General features: G+C 40.3%; 1 protein-coding gene across 4 annotated transcripts in view; it reads right to left on the reverse strand.

The window, feature by feature from the left end:
- The window catches only part of HERC2 (HECT and RLD domain containing E3 ubiquitin protein ligase 2), a 270,781-nt gene that overhangs the window by 115,402 nt on the left and 134,780 nt on the right, over positions 1 to 20,599 (reverse strand). For 3 of the 4 annotated variants that reach the window (XM_058736915.1, XM_058736914.1, XM_058736918.1), the window contains 8 exons: positions 8,291 to 8,478; positions 7,004 to 7,196; positions 5,397 to 5,579; positions 3,058 to 3,239; positions 2,342 to 2,489; positions 2,067 to 2,263; positions 1,603 to 1,833; positions 592 to 730 (listed from right to left, as the gene is read on the reverse strand). In XM_058736915.1, coding sequence (XP_058592898.1) covers positions 592 to 730; positions 1,603 to 1,833; positions 2,067 to 2,263; positions 2,342 to 2,489; positions 3,058 to 3,239; positions 5,397 to 5,579; positions 7,004 to 7,196; positions 8,291 to 8,478 — 1,461 coding nt within the window. The remainder of the gene's footprint in view (positions 1 to 591; positions 731 to 1,602; positions 1,834 to 2,066; positions 2,264 to 2,341; positions 2,490 to 3,057; positions 3,240 to 5,396; positions 5,580 to 7,003; positions 7,197 to 8,290; positions 8,479 to 20,599) is intronic. The other variant, XM_058736917.1, reaches the window with a different exon arrangement.

Genomic DNA, 20,599 nt, shown 5'->3' on the forward strand with positions numbered 1-20,599 from the left:
AGGATTTCCAATGTGCAAAGAATAGTCAAGGAGAAGAACTCTTCAAAGAACATGCAAGTGGCAACGTAAGGAAAATTAAGGGAGCAGTATTCCAGACCAAAGGAAGGAAGGCTTTAAGCACAGGTGACCTTTGTTTTAGCCCAACGTCTATAGATATGAAGCAAGGCAGGTCTAAACATGCAGGCCTTACTGGGTCTGGCATTGATGAGGCCAGAAGCAAAGCTCCTAAAAGGCAACTGAACTAAAGAGCCATGGCTGGAGGGTTAACGGTGGGGAGAGAAAACACAGATTCCTCTTCAAAAGGTTTGTTCAGAATAAATGCTGGCACTGGAAAGTCAGGGAGCATGGGGCAGGGGTGGGGGGGAACCTAGGGATTCTTCAGACGCCACTCTCCTCATGGTGTCATTCTTGGTACTACACACTCTTATCACCACATTCAAGCTTTCATGTCCACTATAACTCAACAAATAGTCAATCCATTGAAACCCAAAGACTTTGACAGTCACAGGAACTTGCTCTCACAAAATGACATTGTCCAAGCAATACCAGTTAAGACTGTAGTTGTTTCACCAAGAAGTACCATGTACTGACCTGCAAAACCCGGTTTAGGTGACTTCTTTACTTTGTGCTTTTCCAGTTTGCTTCCAGCAAGGTTTACCAATTGAGCCCAGACAGATAGCATAGGCTCTGTGAAGGGGAGGTTGGTGACACTGAATGCCACAGCAGGGAGCTAAAGCAAGAAGATAGAAACCTTCAAAGTCTGTCCAATGAAATGAGCAAATGAAACGTTCTAAAAATTATCAAACCATGAATCTTAATTCTAAAATATACATATTGTAAGTCTTTTTATATCTGAAAATCATTTTAAAATATGCCATTAAAGATAAAATAGAGATTTATATGTATAGTACACATAACCTAAATTAATTTTTTCTTTAACAACTTATCAATAATAATTATGTCAGGCTGGTGATGATTATCTCTTTAGGCATTTTCTATGCATTACAAATTTTCTACAACATGCATGTATTCATTCATAAATCAAAAACAGTATTTTATAGAAATATAGTCAGGTTATACTTAGATTACATCAAAATAATATAAATGACTCTCTTTCCCTATACATCCTTAATTCACAGATTTAAGATGACAGCATCTGCTACATAAGTCATGTCACTCAACACAATAAATAAGCATTTATGAAGAAAGGTCATTTTTTTAAGGAATCACTTTTAGGTTTCTTTAAAAGTTGAGTTGTTCAATAAAAGTCAGACTTCATAAATTTACATTTTAAGATAATTAAAACTAACAAACATAATTACCAGTACCTTCTATGTTGCTAATGCCCTTTTATGTCTTTGGGGGCTAAAATAAGACATGAACTAGTAATTTGTGTAACACCATGAGACCAGGCCCTATTTATCACAGACACAAAGCAAACAAGGGAAGATAGACATATGGCTTTCCTCAGGTTGCATAGTTTCCTAGACAGCGTGCATGAACTACAAGAATCAAGTTCATTCTAGCACTAATGTTAGCACTCAGTTCCAGCATAAAACTCCTCTGCCTTATTACCAAGTAACTGAATACAAGTTCACCTACTGGTTTGAGCTGATTCAATGGGCAAACGCGACACATCCGCATGTCTGAGAACTGTACAGTGATTCTGCCCTTTGGGGTGATGCGAGTCACCGTGCCTTCTCCAAACTCATCATGCATGACTTGTCCCCCCAGGCGCAGGCGACCATCGATGCCTCCGATCACAGCTAGGACTGCCATGAGGCCCCCCACCTCTGGGTTTTCGGAGTCAGGAAAGTAATCCTCTAACAGGGCCTAATGCAGACAGACAGCTAGTTTGAAGAAGACAGCCAAGGGTGCTGCCTGTTTCTTACACATTTATAACTAAGCCAAGTTCATTTTTATACTAGTTTCTTCAATAGTTATTTCCACTACAGTATGGTTTAAAATATCTTTAAACAAAATACATGTCATTTCAAAAGATAATTTAAAAGTGAAATCAACATTCTACAAAGAAAAACTAACAGATATGAAAACGCAGCACCCACCCCCTCTGGTGGCTTTCCTGTGCAGCTTCGGGTGACAGAGTGGAGCTGAGAGTTGATGTACTTGTTTATGAGGCTGTTCCACTGACCCAGGGAGTGGAGTGTGCGGAGCAGTGCCACCACCTCTTCTGCCAAGGTGCTGCTATGAGTGGCAGTCAGAGAGGCCTGTGGGCGTGCCCTCCGCCGCCTCAGAGTAGATTCTGAAAGAGACATGTGAGAGAGGAGCTACATGGTGCCCTGCTCACTGACCCAGGACACAAGTAAGGAGAAAGGCCCACCTCTGAGGAACGGGATATCTGAAGAACAGGTGGTGAGCAAGCTGCCCAAGAAACCAAACAGCTTTTCCACAAGGCATTTCATGTCCCTTGCCCTTTCGATCTTGTCCCATGATGGAAGCACTGCTTGCAGTAAATGCACAGCTAAGATCTGACAAAAGGCAATTTAAAATGGCAAACATTAAAGAAAACCATAATCTGTGGTTTTACATTAAGAGATAACAGATTTTTATTTTCTTTTTTTTTTGTCCCTGCAATGCAATTAATCATGTGAAAATTCAGATATCCATTATTTTACAACCAGATAATTACACCCAAGTTGATTAATGATATAGATTATCAGGAGTTGGAAAAAGCTACACTACAGATGCAGATATTCACTTAATTAAAAAATAATTCTTTTCAGCTTAATTCTTCTGAAGACAATTATACTACAACTCCTATGAAGCAGGTAAGAGAAGCTGGTAGGATTTAACACTTCAAAGAAAAGCAAGTCAACTACAGTTTAGCAACTTAAAATCAATTTAAAATAATCAAGGACTTCAGCCCCTTGCACTAGAAAATCTACTTTGGGTTAGTTCCAGTTCTTTTCTGCACTCATTGAGTACAGGCACCTAATTATGATGACTGGGAGAATTGGTATCTTGATGCTACCTCTTAAGGGGATTGCACAGTTTCAAAATTCACACTGAACAGCATCAGCCCAGCAGCACAATTACCTGTCGCTGCAGCGAGGCAGCAGTGAAAGGTGCATGTCCCTCCACAACCTTCATGAGCAGGGCAATCCACTGTGGGGAGCTCAGGGCAGCACACATGTGTGGCGTGAGTGCGATGCTCCGCACAAAGCCCAACGTGCACCAGCTCCGGTGCTGCTCCCGGAAGACCAGCCTGTTTGGGGAAGCTGCCACAGTGAAACAAACCAGCTTGGCACCAAATTTCTAGAAATAAATACTCAGCACAATCTATACTTTTAATGTACTTACCGTGTTATGTTCAATAATAGCCTACTTTACAAATATACTACAATTTCACTAATTCAAAATGAGAGGAGTGAGAGAAAACCCTACTAAAGGAACATTTTACAACACTTTTAAAACCTTCAAATCACATGAGTAGCTCAAACCAATTAAGGAGTTTCATGTACTTATTATTTATAGGCAGTAAGAAAATGATTCACAATTCAAACAGCAGTTATTAGAGTGCATCTTGTATATTTTAAAACCTCACGTGTTATATATCACCAGGGCACTTGGGTGGCTCAGTGGATGAAGTGTTTGACTCCTGATTTCAGCTCAGGTCATGATTTCATAATTCATGAGTTTGAGCCCACAAAGGGCTCTTTGCTGACAGCACGGAGCCTGCTTGGGATTCTCTCTCTGCCCCTCCCTGGCTCACACGCACACATGTGCGCACACATGTGCTCTCTCTCTCTCTCTCTCTCAAAAATAAATACACTTTAAAAATAATAATAATAAATATCTCCCATGATCTTGTTTATACTTAATCTGCACCATAAATTTCCAATCCAAGTTTAATAAGTCTGCAGTAATAGAACAAGACTATGAGGCTTTCATGAGGTTTATCCAATTTGACGGATGCAACTGACCCTGTCTGTTCCTCCTGGCTTCCAGGTCTCCACTCATGGGTACCCAGGGGCTTCCACTCTTTCCTGGCAGAGGCCCGCCTGCCAGGGCCCAGCCCTCCTGCTCTCTAGGCTTCCAGAGGCACCGCCATCAGACACAAGTTCATGCCTGCACTCAGTTACACTCACAGACACACACACATATCAACTTTCACAGTCACACCCTACCACAATCCCACATACTCATTTTCAGTCACTGATATACTCACACACAATCCCTCATAATTACCACACACACTCACAAACACACCCAGCTACTCACACACATTCCCTTCCCCACTTCACACTCACACCTGTAGCCACTCACATACTCAGTCTCACTCAGAGACAAACTCTCCCATACTCACAAGCACTCTCACACATACACACACACTCGCCCCTCCCACTCCATCAACTCCTTCTCTCCACACTTACACATATTCACATTTTCATGCAAACATTTCAGTGGGTTGAACTGTATCCCCCAAAATTCATGTTCATCCAAAACCTCAGAATGTGACCTTATTTGAAAATAAACTCTTTGCAGATGTACTTACTTAAAGTAAGGATTGATATAATACTGTATTGGATCAGAGTGGACCTTAAATCCAATGAAAGTCCTTATAAGGAAGCAGAAAAGGACATAAAGAGACACAGGGCAGTCCTTTGTGTGAAAATGAGGCAGAGCCTGGAGTGCTGTGGCCTCAAGCTAAGATACCCTGGAGGTACCAGAAGCTGGAAGAGACAGAAAGGATCCTCTTCTAAAGTCTTTGCAGGGAACACAGCCCTGCTGACACCTTGATGTTAGACTTCTGGTCTCCAAAAATCCTTGATGTTGGAAAATGTGGTCTCCATAACTCCATTATGGGGTGAACTGTGTCCTACCTGCCTCCCAAAATCAGTATGTTGAAGTCCTAACCCTTGGTACCTTAGAATGTGACCTTATTTGGAAATGGGTCCAGGGGAGATATAATTTGTTTGGGAGAACTTAAACTAGGTTAAGGTGGGTCCCTAATCCAATTATGACTGGTGTCCTTATAAAAAGGTGAGATTTGGAGACAAACACACACAGGTAAATATGAGGTCAGTAATCTACAAACTAAAGAATGTCAAAGATTGCCAGCAAACTACAGGAGGTAAGGGAGAAGCCTAGAACAGATCCTTCCCTCACAGCCCTCAGAAAGAACCAGCTCTGCTGACACCTTGAACTTCTAGTCTCTAGAACACGGAGAAAAAAATTTCTATTATTTAGGCCACCCAAGTGTACGGTACTTTGATGTGCCAGCCCAAACAAACTAACCAAGTTTGCAGTAAATTGTTACAGCGGCCCTATGACACTAATACACACGCACACTCACCCACATGCTCACACTCACTGACACACACACCAAATCCATAGCCCCAGTACTCTGTAGGCCACAACTATTCATTGCATACATGTCTTGTCCGTCGTTCCACTTTCCACTAACATTCGCAGCAGTCCACACAGGGTCTTGGTGGCTTCACTCTGCATGATTTCAGCATGGACTCCAGCAGAGAGACAAAGAGTTTGTAGTAAATTAACAGTACTGGTAAGCATCATTGCAGTGGGATGAATGTTCCTTTCAATTTGTTCAGCTTCTGGAAAAAAGTATCAAAATAAGAAGCTATATTCCCAAATAGAACTGGAAAATATCCCTGCATGTAACTTAAGGGATTTCATAACACAGTCTTTTAAGGAATTTAATATCACAATTTTTACTGTGGAAAGGGAAGTAGCTCTTTACAAGAAAAGAATTCAAAATACACTAAACACCGTAATCATCTCTGTCCCCACCTTCCTCAAAGAAAATAAGCCTTCCAAATTATAGTTTAATTTTTTAAAGCTATCTCCACATATGGCTCAGAAGCACTAAAACAATTACAAGGATTTATTCTTTTAGAAAGACAACTTATCAAATGTCAAGAACTGCTTGCTGATGAGCTAGCTATGCCCTGGATGAAGACAGAAGTGCCTGCTCCATGGAGGGGAAGCAGAGGCTCATGTGTCAAAGCCACTGACTTTCTGACAAGGAGGCACACACATGACAGCCAAGCTATAGTTCTGTCACTTAGCCAGCTCTGCTCAGGTTCTGACTTGTCTGAGTGAAGACCCCAGACAGAGAACTGGGAGGAGGGACAAGTGGCCTAGACATCGTGTGCTCAGACACAGTGATAACAAAACCAGCCCTGACCAACTAAGCACGACTCCAAGTTTCACATATGTTACTCCCAACAGCTCCACAAGGCATCATCTGTTTACATCTGAGGGGGCGTGGGCCCCCACAAGTGACATTGATGGAGCAGAGCCTTTTCCGCTCTCCATACCACCCATCTTCTACTGAGCTCAGCCTCTTAGGTTTCCTCTCCTGACCATACAAGTGACTTCCAAAGCCTGACCATGCAGTGCATACAGCTAGCACCTGAGCCCCAGGAATCAGCCCAGGCCTCCTGGACAGTCTCACCAAGACCAGCCATGGGAAGTTTCATTCACACATTCCCAAAGTCTTTTGGACACATCGGAAAATGTCATGAAGTCCTCCTCCCACAACCTTGGATTTACTTAGATAGGATTTAACTTTCTGGGTTCACTCCAAATTTTCATTTCTGGTTTCCTTAAGGTAATACTGTACTGACTAATTCCACATTATTCCTAGTTCACCAGGCACTGACTCACTACCTCACACAGGAGACTCAGAGCCAAACGAGAAGGTCCACTAGAGGTAAAGACATAGCAAGCAAGCCAGCCCTACAGTGCCAAACTTTACTGGACTGTCCCCAAAGGGAGCAAGGGAGTCAAATCCAGCTAGGCTGCCAGTCACCAGAGCCATGCTTTTAACTCCTATATCAGAATTACCTGGGGCTTATTTAAACTGAACCTTTAGGGACAAGTCCAAAACTACAGAGCACTGTCTGCAGGTGAGTCCTGATACACTGTTCTCACTTCCAGATGAAAAGGACAGCCAGCTAGCATTAGCACACAGCTTGCCAAGCTGCCCCAGACTAAACAACCCGAAGGCACCCACCAGAGTCATCCTCTGTGTCCGAGTCCTCTGCTGAGGGCTGTGTTGAGGCTGGCAGCTCCGCCAACTTGAGGTCATACTTCCCTTCTTTCCCCATCCTGTAGGAGTTGGTGCTGCCTGTGTCCCACTGGACCCTGATCCATCCGTCCTCTCCAAGTTCACCAATCACACGCCCAAGACCAGGAGGAGGTCCATCCTGAGGAAGCCAAAACAAAGATCAGTTAAGAGGGCCCACGCCTGTTCTGTCGCACAAAGCCTGTAAGGACTGCTGTGTCACTGTGCCCACAGACTGCTCCAAACCCACCTGCACCATGCACAGCTCACATCATCACCTTAAATCAAACATCAGGAAATAACTGGCTTATGCTCCTTTACCAAAGAGGTAACTGGGAAAAGAATTGCCTCAATCAGCATCCTCCCTAAACCAATACAGAGATGAGGCTTTCCAGCCTAGTCCTGATGCCCTATTCCTTGGCTTGATCCCTCCATTGGGCTTCAAAATACCAGAAACCTGAAACAAGCACCAGCATCTCCTGTTTTCCTCTTGTTCTTCAGTTTTCTCTCTGGAACCTAGAGTGGAGACTCCGTCTCTCATGTCTATGAGTGAAAGCTGTTTTTAGGATGCTGCTACCTGTTCTAGGACACTTCTGAAATGATTCTGGTAAGACCCATGCTTAACAGTGAGGTTGAGAAAACCTAGAGGTGACAAGAATGCTACCATACTGTAGGAAGGTGAGCACTATCCTTAGCTAGTGACTACGGTAATAACACAGACACCAGTCCCCACAATCTCTCCTTGTGAGACCTCACAGAAGCTTGGGAGTGATTTGCCACAAGGAGAAACAGAGAGGTGGCCACCACCCAGCTGGCACACCTGAAACTGCTAGGTTGGGGCACTTAATTGGGCACATGGCCACCATCTCTCAGCACCTGGGTTTTTCTGCCTCACAGCTTTTAGAACACTATTAATAAGATGAAGTCTACTCTTTCCTGCTTACTCCTGCTCCTACTCTAGGCTCCCCCTCAAATTGAGCCCATGCCAGGAAGTTTTCTAAAAACAGCCATGACTCCTTAAATACATGATCCTGCTTGAGGTGCCCCTACAGCCACTGATACTCTCTACTTGTTTTGACTCTATTCACCTGCCCAGGAATCCACAACTACATCATCTGTCAATTGCATAGGCCCTGAGTTAACATAGTTATATATTCCAATTCCACCCACTAAGAGCATGCAAGTAAGGATGGTGACTAATGTGTGGCTAATGTGTTTAAAATCAAATCTGAGTACCTGATCACCCCATTTCCAATCAACGCCTCTCATGACCCTGGTTCCAATCTTCATCATGGCAGCCAGTTCTGGCCCTGAAACTGGCAGCTGTACAGGAGCCGTTTCCTTTCTTGTCTCTTCCAAAACTGTAGCAGAAGCTCCTCGGGCAGAAGCATTCATATCCTCTTCAACATTATCACAACTAGGACCTATCAGAGCATCAAAAACAGCAGGTGAGCCAATAAGTAGTTACAATATCCTAATCTTAATACACTTTTTTCTTTTTAATTTTTTTTAATGTTTATTTATTTTTGAGAGAGAGAAACAGAGTATGGGGGAGGGGCAGAGAGAGAGGGAGACACAGAAACTGAAGCAGGCTCCAGGCTCTGAGCTGTCAACATAGAGCCCGATGCAGGGCTCAAACCCATGAACCATGAGACCATGACTTGAGCTGAAGTCAGGTGCTTAACCCACTGAACCACCCAGGCACCCCTTAATACACTTTTTTCAAAAATTAGTAAGGACTGATGAAAATAATTTTAAAGAATCTATAGTGTATAGTGTATTATCAATATAATAAGTACCATGAAAGATTTACTGATGAGAATTTAAAAAGATAAAAGGAGAACCAAATATATAAATATATATCAGAAGAGGGACACCTGGGTGGTTCAGCTGGTTAAGAAGTCAACTCCTGTTTTCAGCTGAGGTCATGGTCTCATAGTTCGTGAGTTCGAGCCCCACATCGGGGCTCTGCACTGACAGTGTGGAGCCTGCTTGGATTCTCTTTCTCCCTCTCTGCCCTTCCCTGCCCCTCCCTCTCTCTCTCTCTCAAAATAAATAAACTTTAAAAAAAAAGTTTAATTAAAGAAAAGTATCAGAAGATATAAAAGATATAAAATGATCAACAGAGACATTTACTCTACTTCTAGGAATTATGCCCCTCTTCCAAAAAAAGCAAATGATTAAGTTAGAAAAACACTCATCACATGTTTTATTAGAACAGTAAGGCAAAGGATAATCACCTAAATGTCTAACAATGAGAAATTAACAAACTTTAATTATGATACTATGCAGAAAAGAGCTAAGAACAGCAGGCCTGATACCACTGTCCTTAGGAAGGGCTGGCTTGCAAGGTAGCCCTCAGCTGGCCTCTGGGAACCTGGATCTCAGGAGGGCTCCCACCCCTCCCTTATAAGAGGCCTCACAGTGCCTAAACTATTTGTACAATGTGGTCTCTGCTTAAACCTGCTTCCTTCTAGGGGTCTAGAATTTGGGTATATGCCAGTAGGTGCCTACTTGACCTGCCCCTGTGCAAATCCTAGGTGCTGAGTCTCTCGTGAGCTTCCCAGGTGTAGACACCATTTCACATGTACAATCAACAACTCTTTGCTGATAATGAACTTCATCCTGTGTGACTCCACTAGGACAGGACTCGTGTCAGTTTCTCCCAGACTTTTCCCATGTGCCTCTTCCCTTCACTGATTTTCCTTCCTAGTCTTTCACCGTAGTAAATCTTAGCGCTCAGTGTGACTATACCGCGAGTCTGATAAGGTCTTCTCACAAAGCACTGAATCTGGGCGTGGTCTTAGGGACTCTGGCACAGGGATGGCAGCAGTAGGAATCTCTAGAACAACCTTGACTAGCTGAAATATTGCGTAAGTATTGTTTGGTAAAAGGAAGAATGAAGGGGTGGAGTATGATGAATATTTGGTCCTTGATGGCTATGAAATCATCCATAATATAAAACAGAAGCTGAACCATCAGCTACAAGAAATAAAATTTACAAGTGGATTTTAAAATAGTGAATTTAACCCCAGGAATCAGCGTGCTGGATCCCCTGGCTGCTTTTGGTCTTGTTGGCTAACTTGAGGTGGGGGGAAAGTACAGTCCTGGTAACTCCTTCAGTCTTTGTTCTCTCCTCCAAGTGGGAGGAAAAAGTGCCCAAACATTCCCAAAGGTGGGCTTGGGTGGGTCAAAAATGTACATAGTCTGTGATCCTCTCTACCCCAAAAGGGATTAAAAAAAAACGGTTAGTCAATTCTTAGGGCTGGAGTAAAGCTTTAGATAAAGTAAAGCTTTTCCCCAGTTTTACTAGGAAAAAAAATATTCTTTTCTTCAGCCCAGCTCAATGGTGCCTCAATGAGACTTCAAAAAGGGCATCTGTTACATTCCAGCTAGGAGCTCCCCTGGCAGATATAATGCTAACCCTATAAATGCCAAATTTACTGCAAAGGATATGAATACATTTGCAATAAGAAAAAAAGGGGGACCTTTTCTTAAGTGCTTTTGTATTTTGTGGCTGTGATATCTGATGCATACATAAAGTTAATATAAAGTATTACATGCTTATAATTTTTCTTAATGTTTTTATTTATTTTTGAGGGAGAGGGAGAGATAGAGCATGAGCAGGAGAAGGGCAGAGAGAGAGGAAGACAAAGAATCTGAAGCAGGTTCCAGGCTCTGAGCTGTCAGCACAGAGCCTGTTGCAGGGCTTGAACCCATGAACCATGAGATCATGACCTGAGCTGAAGTCGGACACTCAACTGACTGAGCCACCCAAGCACCCAGCTTATAATATCTTATATTAAAGAAAAATAATCCTGATCAAGGAAAGCGGTAAATATAGATATATATTAATGGGACACAATTCCCTTGCTTTCTGTAGCCAGGAGGAAGGTTGAAATTTAAACTCCTAACAAAGGCCCCCATAATTAATAATTTGTGCTATGACTTTTACCTATTTGGATCCTCTGGAAAAAAGGGAGATGATATAAAAAGAGAGGCAATTTCTAGATGGAAATACAAGTTTGAGACTTTTTAAAAGCATTTTTTGATTACTCATGAGGTCTTACGAAATCAGATGCATGACTCATAGAGGCTGACTGTTTTCTAGACTGATGCATATTTTTGAATGGGTCATGTGGACACAAAGATTGAGAAGACCAAAGAGCTTAAGAAAGCCTTGCTTTTTCACTTGGACTTAGAAGACTGACGCTGCAGTATTTCAAAGTTCACACAAAAAACATTAGAAACCAATCAGATCTAATAGACACACATATATACAGAACTGAAAAAAAGCAGGATACACAATCTTCTCAAGGGTACATGGAACATTCTCCGGGATAGCCCGTATACTAGACCACAAGTCTCAATAAACTGAAATATACTATAATCATACCAATTACCTTCTCCAACAACTACAGAATGAAACTGAAAATAACAAAAGAATACTACAAATTTTACAAGTATATGGAAATTAAATTACAAACACTTAACCACCCAAAGTAAAAAAAAAAATCATGCTGGGGAGCCTGGGTGGCGCAGTCGGTTAAGCGTCCGACTTCAGCCAGGTCACGATCTCGCGGTCCGCGAGTTTGAGCCCCGCGTCAGGCTCTGGGCTGATGGCTCGGAGCCTGGAGCCTGTTTCCGATTCTGTGTCTCCCTCTCTCTGCACCTCCCCTGTTCATGCTCTGTCTCTCTCTGTCCCAAAAATAAATAAAAAACGTTGGAAAAAAAAAAAAAATCATGAGAGAAATTTTGTTAGTACCCAAAATCTATAAAGAATTTATCAAACTCAACACACAAAACACAAATAATCCAGTTAAGAAATGGGCAGAAGACGTGAATAGACACTTTTCCAAAAACATCCAGATGGCTAACAGACACATGAAAAAAATGCTCACCATTACTCATCATCAGGGAAATACAAATCAAAACAATGAGATACTACTTCACACCTATCAGAATGGCTAAACAACAGGCATGGGTAAGGATGCGGAGAAAAGGGAACCCTCCTACACTACTGGTGGGAATGTAAACTGGTGCAGCCACTCTGGAGAACAGTATGGAGGTTCCTCAAAAAGCTAAAAATAGAAGTACCCTACTAATCCAGCAACTGCACTGTTATTTACCCAAAGAATACAAAAATACAGATTTGAAGGGGTACATGCACCCCAATGTTTACAGCATTATCAACAATAGCCAAACTATGGAGAGAACCCAAATGTCCATCAACTGATGAATGGATAAAGAAGCTGTGGTATACACACACACAAAAACAATCTCTCTCTCTCTCTCTCTCTCTCTCTCACACACACACACACACACACACACTGAAATATTACTCAGCCATCAAAAAGAATGAAATCTTGCCATTTGCAGCAATGTGATGGAGCTAAAATATATTACACTAAGCGAAATAAGTCTATGAGAGAGAAACAAATACCATATGATTTCACTCATATGTGGAATTTAAGACACAAAACAGATGAACATATGGGAAGGGAGGGGAAGAAGAAAGAGAGAAACAAACCACAAGAGACTCTTAATGATAGAGAACAAACTAAGAGTTAATGGAGGGAGGTGGGTCAGAGATGGGTTAGACGGGTGATGGGTATTAAGGAGGGCACTTTGATGAGCACTAGGTGTTGTACATAAGTAATGATCACTGAATTCTACTCTTGAAACCAATATTGCACTGTATGTTAATTAACTAAAATTTAAATTGAAAAAAAATACTTTGAGACAAAAGAAAACAAAAACACAACATACCAAAACTTATAGGATGCAGAAAAAGCAGTGCTATTGGGGAAATTGTTATCTACAAAAGCATACATTGAAAAAAGAAGAGGGTGCCTGGGTGGCTCAGTGGGTTAAAAGTCCAACTCTTGATTTCAGTTCCAGTCATAATTTCATGGTTCGTGAGTTTGAGCCCCACGCTGGGCTCTGCACTGACAGTGCACAGCCTGCTTAGAATTCTCTCTCTCTCTCTCTCTCCCTCTCTGCCTCTCCCCTACTTGCATACACACACTCTCTCAAAATAAATAAAGTTAACAAAAATGAAGAAGAATCTCAAATCAGTAACTTAACTCTACACCTGGAGGAACTAGAAAAATAAAAACACAATAAACCCATAGTAGAAAGAAAAAAAGAATAAAAACTAGAGCAGAGATAATTAAAAAACAATAGAATCAATAAAAATCAGTTTTTTAGAAAATATCAAAAAAATGACAAACGTTTAGGTAGATTAAGAAAAAAGAGACAAGATGCAAATAACTAAAACCAGAAATGAAAGTGAGGACATTACTACTGATTCTACAGAAATAAAAAGAACGGTAAGAGAGTATATGAACAACTATACAACAAATTAGCTAACCTAGATGAAATGGATAAATTCCTAGAAACACACAAATGATCTGAACTGAGTTAAGAAGAAATAGAAAATGTGAGTAGACCTAGAATAAGTAAAGAGACTGAATCAGTAATTAAAACCTCTCAACAAAGAAAAACCCAGAGCCAGATGGCATAACTGGTGAATTCTACCAAACTTTTAAAGAAGACTTAATACCAATTCTCTAACTCTCCAAAAATAGAATAGAATGTAACAAATCCTAAGTCACTCTGAGGCCAGCATTACCCTATAACAATACAACTATAAAATACAGTTCAAAGAAATGAAAGAAGACCTAAATAAATATAAAGCCATCCCATGATCATGGAAAGAAAGACTTAATATTTGTTAAGATACCAATACTCCCTAACACAATCTACAGATTGAATACAACCTCTAGAAAATCTTAATAGCTATTTTTTTCCAGACATGGAAAAGCCAGCCCTGAAATTCCTATGGACCTGAATTCCTGAAATGCTAAGGACCCAAAATAGCCAAAATAATCTTGAGAAAGAAAAATAAAGTTGGAAAACTACTTTTTTATTCCAAAACTTACCACAAAGCTGGTGTTCACAACAATGTGGTACTGACATAATGACAGACATATAGACCAACAAAATAGAGAGTCTAGAAATAAACTATAATAACTATAGTCAAATAATTTCACAAGGGGGCCAAGACCTTGGGAAAAGAAGTCTTTTCAACAAACAGTACTAGGACAACTGGATAACCAAAAGAAGTAAAAGGAGTTCTTACCTCACACCGTAGTAAGAATTGCCTACAAATGGACTAAAGACTTAACTATAAAAACTAAAACTATAAAACTTAAAAAAAGAAAACACAGTGAGCCATCCCCATTAACTGGGATTTGACAATGGTTTATTGAACATGACATCAAAAGCACAAGAAACAAAAGAAAAACAGACAAATTGGACTTCACCAAAATTTAAAATTTCTGTGCATCAGCGTAAAACACAACCCACAGAGTGGGAGGAAATATCTTCATATCATATAACTGAAAATGGTCTAGTATCCAGACTATGTAAAGGACTCCTACAACTCAACAATACAAAGACAAATACCTCAATTTAAAACTGGGCAAAAGTTTTGAATAGCAAGTTCTCCAAGAAAGAGAAGAAAGGCCAAGATGGCAGAGCAGCTGAAAGTTTTCTGCTTCTCTCCTTCCTGAAATGTAGCTAGATAAGCACCAAACCATCTTGTACACCCAGAAAACTGATATGAGGATCAACACAACAATCTGCATAACGTAAGCCACAGAACTTAGCAGGGATGAAGCATGGAGAGGAGAACTGGGAAAGAGAAAAGCCACGGAGGGTAGGGAGCTATTTTTGCTTGCAGAGAGAGGACAGAGACAGAGGGAAGAGTAGGGGAAAAGCACTCCAACTGAAAGTAGCTGAGAGAAAGAGAGTGGGAACACCCATAAGGGACTGAACAAGAAAGGGAGGAAGGAGAAAGGAGAAGGTTGTAAATACCATTAGGACTCTATAAAAGGGGAGTACAGAGTTGAAACTCTCGATATGTGGCAGAGCTCTGGTGAGATGGGCGAATCCCCAGGAGCAACAGCAAGGTCTGAGGGGGTCCTCTGGCCACATAAGGAGAGGCAGCTCCCCTGCTGAGAGGACATTTGGTAGAGGCTATGCAGCCTCCCCACAGGCAAAGGTCCCAGTGGAACCCATAGAACGGCCATATTTGCTGGTGTTGGAACATGACGTTAGGGGGCTGTGAAGCCTGGCACCAGACATGTACTGTGATTTACCATAATCCCTGAAACACTGCTGCTACACAATCACGCCAACTTTTTCTGGGGCTGGCTGGCACCCACAGATATCTAGGCCACAGTATCTAGGCATCTGCAACAGTACCATCATGTGAACATTCCTGAGGGCAGGCTGGCAACTGGCCATTGCTCAGTGAGACCCTCCCCAAGAGGGTCTGAGCAGGTCAAAGCCACAGGGCCCTCAGAAGGGATTTGGAAACAGCCTCATCTGAGATGAAATTCAAGAGGGAGGTGCAACCTTGCACACTGACGGCGTGGTCCCACACAGTATAAAAGCAGGGAGTGGATGGAAGCCGGAGACAAAGAAAGGGTGCTTGATTGCCAGTACATGAGAGCACGGAGTTCTGATACTAGAGACTGGGTAGCTGGGTGACACCATTTTCACCTATCACACGCATGTGCATACACGTGTTCATGCACCACAACGATCCACCCCAGTAAGCTAAGAAGCACCATCCAGTGGAGAATGGAGCCATTACACAAAACCACGTCCAACTGTGCCAGCCAAGCTCTAGATGACCACCACAAGGCTCTCTGCCTGCTTAGTTGAAGGACTATAAAGTGCTTCATAGTTTGACTGCTAGAAGAAACAGGATGTAATTTCATTCATATTTCATTCTGTTAGCTGGTCCATCTATTCAATTTTTTTTTTCTTTTTCTTTTCTTATTTGTGAAAACAGAAATTATGTTTTTATAAAAAAGATTTTTAATTTTTTCTACTGTATTTTTTTGTAATTTTTTATTCCATTTACTTTCATCCTTTCATTTTATTCTATTTTATTGTATTTTAAATTTCCAAATGTTTTCCTATTTTTTTCCCTTTTTCTTTCCCTTTGTTCTCTATTCTATCATGCTTCTTTCAACAACCAGACCAAAACGCACCTAGGATCTAACATCCTTTATTTGATTTTTTCTGTTGTTTTTAATTTTTTCAATTTTTACTTTTTATTTTATTAAATCTTTTTCTTCCTCCAAAATGATGAAACTAAGGAATTCACCCCAAAAGAACGGACAGGAAGAAATGACAGCCAGGGACTTAATCAACACAGACACAAGCAGGATGTCTAAACCAGAATTTAGAATCACAGTAATAAGAATACCAGCTGGGGTTGAAAAAAAGCATAGAACCCATTTCTGCAGAGGTAAACGATATAAAATCTAGTCAGGGCAAAGTTAAAGATGCTATAGTTGAGATGCAATCTCAAATGGATGCCACGACAGCAAGCAGGGATGAAGCAGAGCAGCAAATAAGCGAGCCTAACACAGCACCAGTAATAATAATCATTTATAAGTTATTCAATTTTCTTAAAATAAAAACAAAAACAGCTTCAAAAATCACACAACTAAATATTTAAACCCACAACAAGAAACTTTAAGAGGTGACAACATGGCCTCAGAATCCATGGAGGCGATGGCCAGGTGGTGAGGGAATCATTGTTCCTCAAGCTGAGATGGTGGTCTCCTAAGCCTGTGCCTCTACTATGAATTTCCTCACTACCTAGGTTAGGTTAGGGGATCTCAGAAGCATTCCTACCATGATTTCCTGATTCAGAGCATCTCTAGGATTCAGGCAAATTGTTGTGGTTAAGAATTTTCTCAAGAACAATCAATTCAGGACGGCTTCTAACACAAAGTTAGTCTTTTATGACATCATTGTTCATAATGTCCATCAAAAACTCAGTAAATAATAGTTTAATAAGCCTATCTGTGAATAAATTGGTATAATTCATAAAAATATAATCAGAAATTTCTGCAAAATGTGTTTATAATCACAATTAACCAAATTCCAAAGTATTTCATGTACTTGTACTCAAATTTTGCTCATTTAATATAAAAATTTCTCCATATCCCTAAACAGTTGCTTCCTGAAAATATTAGTTAATGGACTAAATGCTCCAATCAAAAGACACTGGGTAACAGAATGGATCAGAAAATAAGATCCATCTACATGCTATTTATAAGAGACCCATTTTAGGGGCGCCTGGGTGGCGCAGTCGGTTAAGCGTCCGACTTCAGCCAGGTCATGATCTTGAGGTCTGTGAGTTCGAGCCCCGCGTCGGGCTCTGGGCTGATGGCTCGGAGCCTGTTTCTGATTCTGTGTCTCCCTCTCTCTCTGACCCTCCCCCGCTCATGCTCTGTCTCTCTCTGTCCCAAAAATAAATAAAAAACGTTGAAAAAAAAATTAAAAAAAAAAAAGAGACCCATTTTAGACCTAAAGACACCTTCAGATTGAAAATAAGGGGATAGAGAACCATCTATCATGCTAATGGTCAACAAAAGAAAGCCAGAGTAGCCATACTTATATCACACAAACTAGATTTTAAAATAAAGACTGTATCAAGAGATGAAGAAGGGCATCATATAATAATTAAGTGGTCTATCTACAAAGAGGACCTAACAACTGTAAACATTTATGCGCCAAATGTGAGAGCACCCAAATATATAAATCAATTAATCACAAACATACAGAAACTCATTGACAATAATACCATAATAGTAGGGAACTTCAATATCCCATTTACAACAATGGACAGATCATCTAAACAGAAAATCAACCAGCAAACAATGGCCTTGAATGACACACTGGACCAGATGGACTTAACAGATATATTCAGAACATTTCATCCTAAAGCAGTAGAATACACATTCTCCTCAAGTGCACATGGAACATTCTCCAGAACAGATAACATGCTAGGACACAAATCAGCCCTCAACAAGTACAAAAAATTGAGATCATACCATGCATACTTTCAGACCACAACACCATGAAACTTGAAATCAGCCACAAGAAGAAATTTGGAAAGACAACAAATACTTGGACTAAAGAATATCCTGCTAAAGAATGAACAGGTTAACCAACAAGTTAAAGAGGAAATTAAAAAGTACATGGAAGTCAATGAAAATGATAACACCACAGCCCAAAACCTCTGGAACACAGCAAAGACAGTCATAAGAGGGAAGTAAATAGCAATCCAGACCTTCTAAAAAGGAAGAAAGATCTGATACACAACGTACCTTATACCTTAAAGATCTGGAAAAAGAACAGCAGATAAAACCCAAAACCAGCAGAAGACAGGAAATAATAAAGATGAGGGCAGAAATCAATGCTATTGAAATAAAAAAACAAAAAAACAAAAAAACAAAAAAACACAGAACAAATCAATGAAACAAGGAACTGATTCTTTGAAAGAATTAACAAAGTTGATACACCCCTAGCCAGTTTGATCAAAAAGAAACAGGAAAGGACCCAAATAAATAAAATCAAGAATGAAAGAGGAGATATCACAACCAACACTGCAGAAATACAAACAATAACAAAAGAATATTATTAACAATTATATGCCAATAAACGGGGCAATCTGAAGAATTGGACAAATTCCTAGAAAGATATACACTACCAAACTGAAACAAGAATAAATAGAAAATTTGAACAGACCCATAACCAGTAAAGAAATCAAATTAGTAATCAAAAATATCCCCAAGAAACAAGAGCCCAGAGCCGGACGGCTTTCCAGGGGAATTCTACTAAACGTTTAAAGAAGAGTTAACACCTATTCTTTTGAAGCTATTCCAAATATAGAAATGGAAGGAAAGCTTCCATTCCAAACCCAAAGCCTGACTAAAAAGAAGAACTACAGACCAATTTCCCTGATGACCATGGATGCAAAAATTCTCAACAAGATAGTAGTCAACTGGATCCAACAATACATTAAAAGAATTATTCACCACAACAAAGTGGGATTTATACCTGGGATGCAGGACTACTTCAATATCTGCAAAACAATCAATGTAATACATTACATCAATAAAAGACAGGACGAGAACCACATGATCCTCTCAATAGATGCAGAGAAAGCATTTGACAAAATATAGCATGTTTTCTTGGTAACAACCCTCAAGAAAGTAGGGATAGAAGGATCACACCTCAAGATCATAAAAGCCATATATGAAAGACCCACCACTAATATCCTCAGTGGGGAAAAACTTAGAGCCTTTCCCCTAAGGTCAGGAATACGACAAGGATGTCTACTCTCGACACAGTTATTCAACATAGTATTGGATGTCCTAGCCTCAGTAATCAGACAACACAAAGGAATAAAAGGCATCCAAATCAGCAAGGAGGAAGTCAAACTTTCATCCTTCACAGACAACATGATACTCTATATGGAAAACCCAACAGATTCCACCAAAAAACTACTAGAACTGATCCATGAGTTCAGCAAAGTCATAGGATATAAAGTCAATGCACAGAAATTGGTTGCATTTCTATACACCAATAATGAAGCAACAGAAAAAGAAACCAAGGAATCAATCCCATTTAGAATTGCACCAAACAACATTAAATACCTAGGAATAAACCTAAACAAAAAGGTGAAAAATCTATACACTGAAAACTATAGAAAGCTTATGAAAGAAATAGAAGATGACACACAAAAAAAGGAAAAATATTTCATACTCTTGGATTGGAAGAAAAAATATTAAAATGTCAATACTACGCAAAGCAATCAACATATTCAAGGCAGTCCCTATCAAAATAACACCAGCATTCTTCACAGAGCTAGAACAAACAATCCTAAAATTTGGATGGAACCAAAAAAGGCCCCAAATAGCCAAAATGGTCCTGAAAAAGAAAACCAAAGCTGGAGGTGTCACAATCCCAGACTTCAAGATGTACTATAAAGCTGTAATCATCAAGACAGTATGGTAGTGACAGAAAAAAAGACACTCAGATCAATGGAACAGAATAAGGAACCCAGAAATGGATCCACAAATGTATGGCCAACTAATCTTTGACAAAGCAGGAAAGACTATCCAATGGAATAAAGACAGTCTCTTCAGCAACTGGTGCTGGGAAAACTGGACAGTGACATGCAGAAAAATGAACCTGGACCACTTTCTTACACCATACACAAAAATAAACTCAAAATGGATGAAAGACCTAAATGTAAGACAGAAAGCCATCAAAATCCTCGAGGAGAAAGCAGGCAAAAACCTCTTTGATCTTGGACACAGCAACTTCTTACTCAACACGTCTCCGGAGGCAAGGGAAACAGAAGCAAAAATGAACTATTGGGACCTCATCAAGATAAAAATCTTCTGCAGGGCAAAGAAAACAATCAACAAAACTAAAAGGCAATCAACGGAATGGGAGTAGATATCTGCAAATGACATATCAAATAAAGGGTTAGTATCCAAAATCTATAAAGGAACTTATCAAACTCAACACACAAAAAAACAAAGAATCCAGTGAAGAAATGAAGAAATGGGCAAAAGACATGAATAGACACTTCTCCAAAGAAGACATCCAGATGGCTAATAGACACATGAAAAAATGCTCAACATCACTCATCATCAGGGA

The sequence above is a fragment of the Neofelis nebulosa genome, chromosome 7 (genome assembly GCF_028018385.1).
Source record: "Neofelis nebulosa isolate mNeoNeb1 chromosome 7, mNeoNeb1.pri, whole genome shotgun sequence".
NCBI classification, from domain to species: Eukaryota; Metazoa; Chordata; class Mammalia; order Carnivora; family Felidae; genus Neofelis; species Neofelis nebulosa.